The sequence below is a fragment of the Crinia signifera genome, chromosome 3 (assembly GCF_055691185.1).
Source record: "Crinia signifera chromosome 3, ASM5569118v1, whole genome shotgun sequence".
In the NCBI taxonomy this organism is placed as follows: domain Eukaryota; kingdom Metazoa; phylum Chordata; class Amphibia; order Anura; family Myobatrachidae; genus Crinia; species Crinia signifera.
The window spans coordinates 277,695,831-277,710,990 of record NC_139219.1 but is presented as its reverse complement, the minus strand read 5'-3'; the positions used below and the strand labels follow the sequence as shown (position 1 = coordinate 277,710,990).

The following is a 15,160-nucleotide window of genomic DNA, read 5'->3' as shown; positions in this document are numbered from 1 at the left end:
TTTGCAAGGCTTTGAACTTGTCTCCATTGACGTTTAAATAAGTCTTTGGTGTTGAAATCTCCTGAAAGAGCATAAGCAGTCCCAGTCTTCTGAGTAAGAAGAGTGACAGGGATAAGTAGAAATGGGTCTCTGAGGATTGATCAAATCTGTCTTGTACAAGAATTCAGGTCCTGTGAGCCATGTGGTGTCTTTGAGGAGACTGGCTGGAACGGCTCTTGTGGCGTGATCTGCGGGGTTATGAGCAGTAGATACATAGTTCCACTGTTTTCGATTGGTAGATCTCCTGATCCTTAGCACACGGTTGCTGACATAAACATGGAAACGTCTGGTCTCGTTGTAAATGTACCCTAATACTACTTTGCTGTCAGTGTAGAATTCTGTTTATGAGAGTTCGATAGGCAACTCTGATGAGATTAATTCAGCTACTTCTACGGCTAGTACTGCAGCACAAAGTTCTAGCCTGGGTACTGTGTGTTCTGAAAGAGGTGCTAGCCTTGCTTTGCCCATGACGAATCCAATGTTACATTGACTTTTATTGTCCATGGTTTTGAGATATGCAACAGCAGCAATTGCTTGAACTGAAGCATCTGAGAATACACACAGTCTCTGCTTTTGCACTTCTGTGGAAGGTACAGGTGCATATGGGCGTCTAATATAAAGGTTGGTTAAGGTGGACAGAGAACTTTTCCACTCTTCCCACAATTTCCTTTTTCCTTGAGGCAGAGGGGCATCCCAGTCGGATGATTCACAGGTTAGGTCTCTGAGCAAGGCTTTACCTTGAATGGTGACAGGAGCTGCAAATCCTAAGGGGTCGTACAAGCTATTGACAGTAGATAAGACACCTCTGCGAGTGAAGGGCCTTTCTTCACTACTTACTTGGAAGGTAAAGGAGTCAGATTTCAAGTCCCATAAGAGTCCAAGGCTACGTTGGGCTGGTGGCGAATCAGTTCCTAAATCCAAATCCCTTAAGTCAGTGGTATGATCTTGTGTAGGGAAGGCTTCCATGACTTTTTTTTGCTGTTGGAGGCTATTTTGTGAAGCCTGAGATTGGAACATGCAAGCATTTCCTGAGCTCTCTTGAGAATGCTGATTGCGGTCTCTTCTGTTGGCATAGATTTCAAACAGTCATCCACATAGAAATCTTTTTCTACGAGCTGTCTAACATCGGAACCGTACTCTAGTTCACCCTCTTGAGCTGAACGTCTGAGTCCGTAAATGGCAACTGCGGGTGAAGGGCTGTTACCAAAGATGTGTACCCTCATGCGGTATTCTACAACGTCCTTAGAGGGGTCGTTGTCCCTGAACCAAAGGAATCTTAGGAAATTCCTATCCTGTTCTCTCACAAGGAAACAATGAAACCTTTGCTGAATGTCAGCTGTGAAGGCAATAGAGTCTTTTCGGAATCGTATGAGTACTGCAAGGAGTTTGTTTGTTAAGGTCTGGTCCTGTCAGGAGCACATCATTTAAGGAGATACTTTCAAATTTAGCACTGGAGTCAAATACGACTCTGATCTGACCTGGTTTCTTTGGATGGTATACTCCAAACATTTGCAGGTACCAGCATTCATCTTTCTCTTTAAGAATGGGAGCTATCTCAGCGTGACAGTTTTCAAATATTTTGCTCATGAAAGAAAAGAAGTGATCTTTCATCTCTGGTTTTCTGTGAAGATTGTGTTTAAGTGAGGAGAAACGTTTGAGAGCTTGTTCTCTGTTGTTAGGTAGACGTTGTCTGGGTGTTCTAAACGGTAGAGGGGCAACCCAGCTGTTGGTATTGTCTTTAACTAGGCCTTCCTCCATTATTTCCAAGAATAGTTTGTCTTCTATGGACATTGCTACTTGGTCATCCCTTTTTGTTCTTTGGAAGACCGTGAATCCCAGATGATCTTGGTAGTTTCAGATCTGGTCGTCACTAAGAGAATCTATGGGAGTACAGTGTGGTAGTTCCTTAATGAGGAAGTGGTTGTGACATGGTTGAAACAGAGAAGGGCGTCCATTTTCTAAAGTGCAAGTAAGCATGGTATTGATAGAAGCTGGTTTGTGCACACTCCCAAGGCATACCTCTCCTATTATGACCCATCCTAGGTCTAAACGTTGAGCATAAGGTGCATTGTGTGGACCATTAATCTGACTTTGTGGACTCGTAGGAGATCTCTCCCGATGAGTAGAGATACCTGGGCTTGTGAGTCCAGTTGTGGTATCAGATGTGCTATACGTTTTAAATGTGAATGATGAAAGGCTGCATCTGGTGTAGGAATTTCAGACCTTTTCTCTGGGATATCATCGCACTCGGTGATTGGTGGTAAGGGAAGACTTATCTTACCATCTATGGATTCCACTATATAGCCAGTGGCTTTCCTTCCTGCTGTCTCAAAACTCCCTGCACAGGTTTTTAAGGAGTAAGGGGTGCTGGGGCCTCTGATGTTAAAGGTCTCAGAAGTTTGATCTGGCTAGAGAACCATTACTTTGGTCATCTAGGATTGCATAAAGTTTGACAGCTTTATCTGGTTGGCCTTTGGGGTAGACTCTGACTAAACAGATTTTGGAGCAAGATCTGTTGCTAATGGCATCTTTGCAGACTTCGGTACATTGCACAGTCATCTCTGGTGTTGCTGCATTAGTGTCTTTTTGCTCTGCATTGTGCTCCCCGCCATGCTCTGTGTCACTGTGGCTGTTTTGTAAAGCCCATGGGGGAGGCCCAGGGTGTAAAGCTGTGTTGTGACTTGTGCTGTGACATTCTGTGCAGTTAAGACTAACCTTGCAATCTTTGGCGAGGTGAGATGAGGAAGAGCAGCATTTGTAGCAGATACCATTTTCTCTTAAGAAGGCCTTACGGTTCTCCAGGGACTTTTCTCTGAAGGCTCTGCATTTCAGGAGAGGGTGTGGTTTGTGATGCAGAGGGCACTGCTTGGCGGGATCTTTCTCCCTGGTCTCTTGGTGAGCAGAGCTGATCAACCTGTGGGAAGAATCTGAATTATGAACGTTAGTCTTGTGAACTGTGACTGCAGTTTTGCGAGGGTTAGGTAGCGCAGGGGTAGTGCCTGTTAGGGTAAAGGCAAAACTAGGGTCATTCCTGGTCTTGGCTTGCTGACTTACAAAGTCCACAAAAACAGAGAATGGTGGAAATGGTACCTTGTTACGCTGTCTGAACTTTGAACCGTGGGTAATCCATTGTTCCTGTAGATTATAAGGTAGTTTTTGCACTATAGGGTTAATGCCTCTGGCGGTGTCTAGGAAGGCAAGTCCTGGCAAGTCTCCCTCACATTTGGCTACTTGGAGCTCCATTAGTAAGTCGCTTAACTCTCTAAGTCTCTGATAGCCTCTGTTAGGTAACCTAGGAAAATCATCAATCCTTTTGAACAATGCGTTTTCTATTACCTCTGGTGAGCCATAGCACTCATTAAGTCGGTCCCAGATCATTTTAAGGCCATTCTCAGGATGGTTAATATTAATCACTCTTATCCTTCTAGCATGTTCAACTGATTCATTCCCAAGCCATTTAATTAAGAGGTCTATCTCTTCACTATATGAAAGGCCTAAATCTTTGATTGCGTTTTGGAAAGAGGATCGCCATGCTCTGAAACTCTCAGGGTGATCATTGAACTTTGAGAGTCCTTTTGTGACCAGGTCACGGCGTGCAAGAAATCTGGCAAAGTCTAATGTATCTTGATTGGCTCTAGGTGCATTAGCATGGTGGGTAAGTGGTGTGTTATCATACCTGGTAGGAATGACTGGTTCCTGCTGGCTTGTATTTCCCCACCTTTGTGTGTAGGAGGTAGTGCCATGGTTGTAGTTTGCAGATACTGGCTCTTGGCGTGAGGGAGAGTTGTCTCTCATGGATCCACTGTGATTGGAGTCCTCTTGCTTGCAGGTTTGCAGTCTGCTACTAACTTGTGGTGGCACTGCATAGTGTACTTGGCTTGTTTCATTTATGAAATCTGATTGCATATCTTGTACTGGTGGAGCGTTGCTGCTATTTGCGGACACTTGGCGCACGTATTCTGCTGCACGTTGCATTGAATTCTGTGATCCAAGTTCTGCATCAAGTATATTAATGGTTTCTTTTATGTTGACGGGTTCTGCAGACTCTAAAAACTCTGCTTCGGCCATAGCGGCAGCAGCTTCCCTCTCAGCAGCAAGCTTCTCACTAATTGCTTCTAAGCGTTTTTTCTCCATATCCTTTTCTGCCTCCATGTGAAATTTCTCTATTTCTTTCTCTGCTTCCAAACGTGATTTCTCTACTTTCAACTGCATTTCTTGCTCAGCAAAGTTTGCCCGTACCTTTGCAGCTTCTGCTTTTGCACGTGCAAGGATGGCTGCATTGCTAACTGATGTTGATTTGGAGGAACCAGAGATGTAGGACCTTGTTTTTTGCATGAAGATTTTGTTTTATGAGACATAATGATGAGGTGTAAATGCTTGACTGCGTAGAGACTGCTGTATTGCTGTGTGCAGGTATGTGTTCTGACAGTGTAGCAGAGCTCTGTGAAGTCAGGTTCTTGGAACTGTTAAGCTACTTGACTGTGCAGGGACTGTTGTATTGCCATGTGCAGGTAGCTGTGCTGACAGTGTGAGGCTTCTGTGTAGTCGAATGGCGGTACTCCTATTGCTGAGTTGCCACTGTTAGTAGACTGTATAGAAACTTGTGCTGTCATATGCAGATAGCTGTGGCTGGCAGTGTAACAGATCTGTAAGTCAGTACATGTGATCCACTTGCTGACAGACAATGCTGCTGACAAATTCAGGATGTATGTTTTAAGTTGCTGACAGCCTGATATTTTGCTGACAAATCAGTGTTCATGTGTCCAACTCGATGGTAGCATCGATGGCATAGATGGTTTGCTGATGAAGTCAGTGTGCATGTGTCCAAATGCTGATAGCATCAATGTTTTACTGTTCAGTCTCTCACTAAGCAGCTTGGCAAATTCGAAACCTACAGCATAACCCTCCTTTACTTTTCAATAATCGATCTTGATATACGATGTCTGAAGAACGGTATTTATTATCCAGTAAAGGGATCATGTGTATATATATGCGATGATTGATTAGATGGTGTATATACAAGTGAATTGGGTAAAACTGTAAATAAAACATAAACATGCAATTACAATCTACACATAGAAAAATGCAAGGTAAACATGCAGTACACATAACATTGTGCATACTACCTGACATTATGGGTAAAAGGTATATGCTAGAGTGTAACTGGTATTGCTAACATACATAACTGCCTAAATGAGTTAGGGGTGACATAGTTTTGAGTGATAAACTCACCATCGAATGCTGTATCAGGCTGGACCATGTGAGCTGTGTCTGCCTGCATCCATGTGAAACTTAATATGGCCCCAGATGATCATCTTTGTCCCAGAATGCATTGCTAGCTAGCTACAGAAAGCTAAGGGGGACAAACTACCTAGCATACAGTAGCTCTGTACTGACCACAGGAAGGAGTGGATTATGCAAAACAGAGAAACAATAGAACACAACAGAAAGTTATGCTGAAGGCATGACAGTATGAGTAATGTAGTATCCTTCAGACTGCATAGAGAGGTTCATTAAACTATCAAATGAACTGGTGGGAATATGGTAGATTTCCTACTGGGCAGGCTTACAAGCTCTGCACTGGCCCAGATGTATCAAGCTTCAAAAAGTGATAAAAAAGAGTGATAAACAAACAGCCAGCCAACCAGCTCCTAACTGTCATGCTACAGCCTGGGCTTGAAAAATTACAAGTAGGAGCTGGTTATTTATCGCTCTCCACTTAATCTCTTTTTGAAGCTTGATCTGGCTTACTGTGTGAGAAAGCAGCTAGACGACATAGTTGATCATCTGCCATTTAGATATTTTCCTGGAGTGGTGTAGGTTATATTACGTTGCCAACCTCTTTGTTTGACAGCTTAGTCTCTGGCTCCCTCAGAATGAGCGTGAGGGACTTTTACCTCTTGCGTCTGTTTTTCCCACATTACCCCAGTTGCTGTCGAACTGAATTACTTATGTCTTTGGAATAACTACCAAATCATTGTGATGTATTTGCTATCTGTTATGTTATCCAAATGAGAAAATATTAAAACAAGCATTCTTAAAAATATATATTTAAATTTTTATAAATACAACACACAGTATAGATCCAGAAGCTCTGGCGACAGCATCAGCTGTGCAATTACGTTCCTGCCTTACATTTCTGTCTTGCTCAGATTCTGCAGCACTGACAACAGCATGAGCTGTGCAAGTTCGAGCCTAGCAAATCTTTCTTCCCAAGATTCCTAAGCTCTGGCATAAGCTGTGCGATGATGTTTCAACCTTGCATTTCTCTCTTCCTCAGATTCTGCAGCACTGGCAACAACATGAGCTGTGCAATCACATTCCAGTCTTCTAAATCATTTTATTACTTGTGAAATTGTTTTTATTTCCACCATATCTAGATCCTTTTTATTTTTTGGTGGCATTTTATTTCAACTTCATGCGTACCAGAAAAGAACAATTAATATATTAAGGAAGATAATTTGTGGAATGAAATCTAAAATTGCACAACTGCTAACAAAACAAAACAAAAACCAATGCATGCTCGTATGTAAAGTTTCACAATATTTGCCTCTGATCATGAAGCGTAATTTAGTATAGTCGAGGAGCTGAGTATGTATTTATTTTTATTTATTTATTTTTTTAAATTGCCTCGGCCGTGTTTGAATATGCTCGTATTTAAAATTTCACGATTTTGGTTTGTAAACTGGATTTCTATAGAAAGACATTTTTTTTTTTCTTTATGTATTCATTTTGAGTACCGTGTATGACCTTTTTAGTTTTTTTATGAAGAACCAAGTTGGTGTAAAAGTATAAACTCACCATTGGTATCCTTATGCTTAAAAACCTTTTAACACTTTAACTTATCTTAACTAAAATAACGTCACGGACAAAGAATGGAATCCTCCTGGACCAAAGCGTGCACCCTCACCGTTGGAAGGCTCCACCAGCTCCCTGATCCTAAAGGCCCGGTGTGGCGCATTACTAAATTGCTCAAAATAAGTGCAGGAAATCGTACAGCCATGGGCAGGCACCTATCCACGTGGTATCCCGTGGGTAGCCAAAAGCCCATGAACTGGAACGAGTCCAGGTTTAGAGGCAGACTCCACATCAATCTTCGCTAGCAAAGCCCCAGGGCCAAAACCACGCACGATCGCCAAAGCCTCCTCCAAAGACTGATTATGGACTCTACACAATTCCTCAGGAATTGCATCGTTCACCGAGGAGCCCGGAGGGTGGGACAAATGCTGGATAAGGTGAAACTTACCACCCCCACCGGGGAGAGCACAAGCTCCCGGACTGGGGGAACACTTTATCGAGCACTATGTGGGGCATGTCCATTGCCGACTTGAGGTTCCTGGGGGACGCAGTGGTGACCACGCCTCGATGGGAAGGCGTAAGCCAAACCGAAAGCTGTCCTCCAGGAAAGCACTGCTGACCCTGTCCGGGTAATCGCGTAACCAGCTGGCCATGCGATCCACCCGAACCGGGGAAGGAGCCTTCCTGAGGAGCAACCCCAACCCACGGCCTTGGGGGAGCACCCCCTTGCCTACTGCGGGGGCAATCCTTGAAGGAATGGGGACCCCAGCAACGGGAGAAGGCATGCTTGAAGTGGCATCACTTCCCCCCCCCCCCCCCCAACGCACAACCCTCCCCGCCCCGAAAGGGGGCCGGGGCCCGGTGGGCAGCTGGGCTGTTGGCTGGGGAAGGGGCCACGGAAGACAAGGGCGGCTTCTGCCCCATCCAAATTTCCACATACATGCAACCGAAATCCATGATGGCAGACCCGACTGTTTATGTCGGAAGTCTTCATCATAGGACTTCCAGGACGTACCACCATCTGAAAGGAACATGGCATGGATCATGTGCATGTAACTAGGGATGTCAATCCCGGGATTCAGGGCATTTTTGGACAGGATTTGAATCAAATGCGCATGTGTACCGCTGATCGGGCCGGGGAGGAGGCGGTTAACTTGAAAGCCGAGAAGACACAGCGGCGTTTTAACACTGTGTGGTTGTGCAGCGTGACCTCTAACCTCACACTGCGCTGCCTGGCAACAAGGTTGTTTGGCTGCGCAGTGTGACACCAAGTTACCCACCTCCTCCTCGGCCCGCCGAGTGACAGTCACCTCGCCTCCTCCGCCACATTTCCTCTATGCATAGAGGTCATTTATAAATGATTGGGTATATCAGGAGGCGAATCCTGGGATTGACCGTTTTTCAATCCCAAATCCCGGGATTGAAAAAATGGCCCGGGATTGGCCTCCCTACATGTAACGCACCATGTTTCATGTGTTCCTGCAGCCTGGTTTCCAGGTAACAGGCAGCAAACATGAAGACCCGCCTGCCACCTGTGGTTCGTACAATAGGCCTCCTCACCAATGCCCGCTTTACTGCACCTGTGGTACGTACAATAGGCCTCCTCACCGATGCTGCACAATATTCCTACTCGGCTTGCGCTGTCATGGTTATGAAATTAACATATTTCCTCTCCAGCACGCTGCGCTGCAAGCCCCTGAGCACCGCTGTATATTTAAAGTGCACTACCTCCCCCTATAGGGACCGCGGGGAGCCAGAGCTCCCACTAGTAGACCGCGAATGCCTGTGTCTAGAATGCCGATGCCGGCGATGCTACCTACACCCCCCTTCCTCCTCCGACATCACAGAATTGAACCCGGAGGAGGAGGACATGCGAGACCTGCGCCACTTAGCTTTTTGCGCATACCCACCTGATGGTCCTTCCGCGACAGTCTGCGTCACTGGGCTGGAAGTGCCCCCTGAACCGACCACTGGACCAGACATCATGACACCCTCCACCGGCGTTGCCTCCCGGACTGACGGCATCGGAGTGGGAACCGTGCTCTGCGTAGGCGGCAAACTGGGGAGCAGCGAAGGGGAACTAAGCGCTTGAGAGCAACTGCTGCGGGATCTGGCTTAATAGAGGGGTCAATAGTGCGACCAGCTGCTGGACAGCCTGAACTGCCTCCGCCGGCCACTGTGCCGGGTAGTCAGAAGCCCCTGATGCGGGCACACTCGCAGCTCCACCCCCCTTTCGCGCTGACGCAGCAGCCGGGATCGCTGCAGCCACTGCCTCCTAGCCCTGCGCAGAGGCGACATCCGCAGAACTGAAGGGGTGGGAGCGGGGGTCACTGCCATCCCAACCGCCCTGGTCGCCATTGGTAACTGACTAATCCCTGCCCTGCCACCTGTCAATCTACTGGTCTGCCTGGGAAAACCAGAGGGGGCGACTAGAAGGACATGCAGTGCCCCCCGTCCCCTGCCAACCTACTGGCCAGACAGGGAATACTAGAGGGGCGACTAGCAGGGCCCCAAACTAAATCTCTATACAGGGGAGCCCACCCCCTTGTGGTGCCTGGTGGCGCACTGCGGATGCAGCTGCGGGCACCGCTATAGCCCCCGCGTGTCCTGCGCAAGCGCCGACAGTCCAGGCCTAGCCCTTGTCCCGCCACCTCTCACAGCATCTCGCCGCCTGGGACCTGATCTCACAGCTTCGCCACGAGCCCTCCCTCTGCTTCCTCCCTGCCCAACAGACCTGGCTCCCATGCGCCACAACGCGCTCCGGGACTCCCGGCCGCGTCATAAACGAGGGATGCCCACGCCGAACCCGCTCCGGAGCCCTGCACAGGAAGGTCCCAGCCCCTGTAAGTTCAGAGTCTCGCAGGTGGGGGGGGACTCATGTTATTTCCTACATGTTGAGGACAGGAAGTAAGGGGTCAAAGGACAAAGGGCAGGGTATTTGGTCAGTATTTGCTAAAGAAAGATGGAAGTCACGGGCTGGTGTCAGCGGAGAGAGCCTGTGCTGGGACCTGCGGAACAGGCCAAATTGTTTTCCATGGTCCCTGGCATTATGGAGAGGAGAGCAGTGTGTGGGAGCTGCCAGCAGCTATGGGGTGGGATGTACTAAGCCAAAAATGCGGTACAACCCCTTTTTTACTGCATTTTCAAATTTACCAAAGCCTGTCCGCACCATCTTCGGTGGGCAGGGTATTGCCACTTTTTGGATGGCGATACCCTATAGAAGCCTATGGGCTTCTATCACTGCCTGGCGTCCGCACCCCCCTCCTCGTGCTCCTTGCTGCTCCTCCTCCCCCAGCAGCATGTCACAGGATGTCCTTCCGGCTGCAGGGTGGAGTAGGGGACGCTGCTTAGCCCAGGAGGTGATGGAGACCCCCCTCAAACCACATCACAGGTATCGCGGAGGCCTCTGTCACCGCACCGCAATGTCAGCCACATATGTTAGTACATATGCGCTGGTATCACGTTGATGTATGTTAATCAGAGAGAGAGAGAGTAACCCCAGTGAGAGAGAACAGCAGTGTGCAGAGGTCAGTGGAAGGAACAAGGGGGTACCCCAGAACAATGACGAGAGGTGCGAGTCTTGGGAGCGGATGGTTCTGGGAGAGAGTGTAAGCCACACAGCATGCGAAAGGCCCGTCATTGACTAGAGTACATGTAGTATCCTGTTTAGATAGACTGAGAGAATCCCCAGCGAATAGGGGGAGAATACATCAAAGAGCCCCAGTTTGCTGCTGTGGCACTACTGGTCCCAAGATACACTGGTATGTAATGTACTGCTCTCCCATCATTGTTTATGCTGCTGCAGGAAAGTGCTGGACTGATGTAACAATTACAAGTGTGTACTGGAAGAAAAGGAGGGATTAAGCAAATGTTGTTTTCATGATAACCCTATTTTAACTTTAAATAAACTGATTGCTATTTGTGATGAGATGGCCTAGCGCCCAATTCTTTCTGCACTGGCACTTGCAGCCCACTACCACAACACTTCTGTAATTAAACTCTTAAGTAAAGTATTTGAACTATGACAATGCAGGGGTGTTCTTCCATACCCAATACCAGGCGGGTGTTACAGATGGGCACCTTAACTGGTGTTCTATGTAGGTCATCACAGAAGCGGTTATAATCGGTTAGAATATAGAGTGTGAGTTATCGGTGGCCAGTCTCCTCCAACCACAAGCAATAAATCCTATTGTAGTTGGAAAACCTAAAGGTATCTTGCCTAGGGCCCCATGAGGACTATGGAGGTTATTCTGATCGGAGCGGCCAAACGTGCGTACGTTCACTATTAACGTACGCTATCCGTACGCGGCCGTTGGGGTTAAGTCCACCCACAAATCAGCCGCATACGTACGGCCAGAAACAACGTCGAAGGGGAGTGGCGTACAATTGAGCGTACGCCAACGTACACGGACGGATCAGCCCCTAGACTCCGACAACTGGCGTACAACAGAGCGTACGCCACCGTTTACGGACGTCTCTCGTCCGTCTTCCCGCCGACTTCTTGCGCAAATCTGAGCGTACGCCAGCTTGCACGGACGGGTCGCTATTGTTTTCAATGGAAAACTCAGCTTATGTCACCGCTCGTGAGAGTGAGCGTACGTCCGTGTACGCTGGCATACCCTTCACATATATGGACATGCAAATCTTGCCTTTCAACTATAATTCTGACAATTAATTAATTATTGTAATTGTTATTCAATTATTGTTTTCTATTAACTCAATTGAAGATTGTGTGCAAAATAGTGGGCATGGGCTTAAAACATTGCTGAAACATCCTTTGTAGGTGTTAGATGTGGTTTATGTTATTGTATCATAAATACAAAACCTATGTTTGTATTAGAGTGAACACGTTGACACATGTCGACTTGTGTAGATTGAGTGTGCTACTGTGTAAAGTCTATGAAAGCACGTAGTGAATGTGTATAACTTTAACAAATACCTACCTTATCATATATAAGCAGGTCTTACAAAGATTCTTACCTTAAATTAAACAAACCTTTAAATGTCGAGAAGTATAGAAAGATAAGCTTCCAATGTGTTTGAGTGCTGTGTGTGGCTTGCAGGTAGTGAAATCATGGTTTGGACTTAATAGACTGCAGCATTGCTTATTACATTCAGGTGTATGTGTTTGAGTAGTAATCTGCGTAAATTAGCAAACCCAGGCGCACGCTGGCATGCGGTATCTGTAGGGGTGGTCTGAGCTGGCGGTTGGCGGCCGCCTGTTTTGTGTCCAAAATGAACGGTGCTTTAGCCGATCGTGCGGTAGTAGCACCGTTCATTTTTGGTGCACACCCCCGTGTACTCCCATATTTACGCCCATTTTCCCTCATTATTTCGGCCGCTCCCCTCAACACGCCCCTATGCCGCCCCCAATGCCCGTACTCTCGCGTACAGGTTTTTTCGCACGGAGAGACCCGTCCGTAAGCGTTGTGGAGTGTTCGCGCCTGCGCATTGGCGATTGTACGCATGCGCAGATCATGAAAAACCCCGGAACGTACGCGTACGGCCCGGCCGCACCAACCAGAATAAGGCCCTATATCTGGCCATGTTTGGTTCCAAGACCTCTACAGTATGTTGATTGGAATAGGGATGAAATTAGGAATGAAGTAAATTCTAACAGTAATTTTATTTTTATTTTTGTGATACTGGTCACTCCTACTTCCTTTGGTGGCCTGCTTTTGGTCTTGGGTGTTTCTATGCGAACAAAAATGTTCCAATATGATTATTGCCCCCAAAAAAATATTCTCTTTGAAATTTGGTTTAGTTCCTCATAAACTTTATCCTTCAGTGATCCTTTCACTGTTTTCAGACTTGCACTGTGTATTCAGTTATAACAATACCAAGTACATGTGCTGTTTAGCATTCACATGCTAACATGGGAACCGTACAGCAGGATGTTTTTAGAATCACCTGGCTATACAGTTGTCTATCAATTGATCATGAGACCGATCTGGTCTTTAATTACCCCTTGCTGCTTTATTGTTGACCCTAGGCATTTTTGCCAATGCACAATGCACACTTTTAGGTTTTTCTAATGTGCCTGAATTATAGTTTAGGTTCATATTATTTATATAGCTTACTACTGTATATTACATTAATATGACACATTTGTATTGTGTGTGTTTTTTTTTTTTTTTTTTTATATAGGTGTCACAATGAGCAAAGAGAAGGGATCAGAAGATGATGGCTGCCTTCTTGATAATATAAGAGATGCTGGGGTAAGTAACCACATAATGAATGGGATGGTTTTCAGGTTAGTTGTATCCCTCTGTCTATACAAAGTCAAGTAGTCTAGTGTGGTAAACTAATCTGTCTCGTCATCACCGTGTACATAACACCTTAAATTTACATTGTGCTGTGGGAGAAATGTTTTGTCTGTGTTAACTGCTGTTCTGTAGGCACACAACCACTCTCTGTTTAGAACCTGGGAAGTGATGTGACTGCCCCCCGTTTGACGAACAATAAGGAAGTGACACAGCTTACGCTCCCATACAACAAGGCCATGGCCCATACAGCAAGGACATTCCACCATTTCCTATTAGTATATATAATTGACTTTTGAGCGTGCAGTTATTAATAGTTGCAGTCTGGTGCACAAAAAAACCCTTCTGTGATGTTTGCGCATGTGGGTAAGATAAGCCTAGCTATGTTTGTACTGCACTTGGATGATAGCATTTGCTTGGAGGGCTGGGCATGTTGACATCATCTAAAATTTACCTTTTTGAATTTAGATCCACTTATTGGATGTGACATTCCAATTTTGATTGTCATCAACCGTTTTATACCAGGGGTAGCCAACTCCAGTCCTCGAGAGCTACCAACAGTTTGCGTTTTCCAGCTCACCTCGCAGGCACACGCATTACTGACTGACACATTTTAAAAGATCCACAGGTGGAGCTAAATACTTCACTTGTGATTCTGGAAAACATGAACTGTTGGTAGCTCTCAAGGACTGGAATTGGCTACCCCTGGTTTATACCATTTTAAGTTTATTGCTATAAATGACCTATGGAAGACTCTTAGTACGTACATCTGATAAGCAATTTTGTTCTATTTTTGATTCCATCTATGGACAATACTCGTAGGGTTTCTGGTGCTGTGCTTATACACTACGTGGGAGGATCCGGTTAACTGAGCTCACACCCCTAAGGGTGTTGGCATGAGTATACACTCAACTTAACTGTATAGTGATTGTGGACACTCTGCCAACTTCTTTATTGTTTTAAGCAACTTTATTTAAGTTATTCACTTTTTTTACCTAAACTAAAAACTTTGGCAATGCTTTATTGATTGGCCTTTTCTTTATAATTGATCTTTGGGAGTTTAAAAACAAACAAACAAAAAATAAACTTCCCAGACCTATTCGTTTCCACAATTTAAATATCCTGGGAGATTTAAGTGTAAATTACTAATGAGACACCATAAAGATGACTCATTGGGCAGTATTCAATGACTAAATTCGGCTTGTACAGCTAATCTTGTTTAGGATTTGCTGCACTGTCGCCATGTTCCGGAGGGCTGGAGCTTTCACTGCCAGCCCTCCCTGTCCCAGTATTCAATGCCGCAGGGGCTTGCTGCCCCTGACGGCGAATCTTAACCCCTGCTGCAGTGAGCCAGGGGACAGCAGCAGGCAGGGAGATGGAAGTAGTCTCCCTGCCTGCCCCAGAATGTATGTTGGGGGGGGGGGGGGAGAGGAAAGGGCTCCCTGAGACCCAGGCAGCACAAGCTGCCCCCGGTAGAGCCAGCAGGGGACCTGGTAGGGAGCCGCTAGCACTGCTCCCGATCGTGGATATGTAATGTTCGGGAGCAGTGACAATATGAATATCTAATGAGCAGCTCCCGGCCCCCTGCTGGCTGTTATGTGTAAAAAAATAAATAAATAAAAAATAAAAAATTATATATATATTCATGTGCTGTAAGCATATGAATAAAAATAGCATGTCCCTTCACATAATAAAATTCCTTTTTTTTTTTTTTTTTTACACCAAATTTAAAAAAAAACCCTTTATTTTTAAAGTTCACATTACACTTCACCATAAAAAGATGGCGATTGCTACACAGTGACACATTACGAAAATCACTTAGAAAGCAATTCGCCATCTTCTCATTGAATACACTCACGGCGAATCCCATTGAAAAACCACAGCGAATTGCGGAGACTGTCAGACGGCGAATTGTCCGTCATTCACTGTTCGCAGATGGTGAAAAGTGCACGTTGAATAGGGTGATTCACTTTCTGACACAAAAAATCACCTTCCAAAGTGAAAATAGCACAAATTCAACATGAAACATGGTGAATTGGCCTCATTGAATACTGCCCATT

At 45.9% G+C, this 15,160-nt stretch overlaps 1 protein-coding gene across 1 annotated transcript in view; it reads left to right on the top strand.

Moving 5' to 3' along the window:
• The window catches only part of ANO7 (anoctamin 7), a 109,174-nt gene that overhangs the window by 26,256 nt on the left and 67,758 nt on the right, over window positions 1-15,160 (top strand). The window contains exon 2 of the mRNA XM_083178168.1: window positions 12,985-13,055. Within this exon, the coding sequence (XP_083034294.1) occupies window positions 12,993-13,055 (63 nt within the window). The 5' untranslated portion in view covers window positions 12,985-12,992. The remainder of the gene's footprint in view (window positions 1-12,984; window positions 13,056-15,160) is intronic.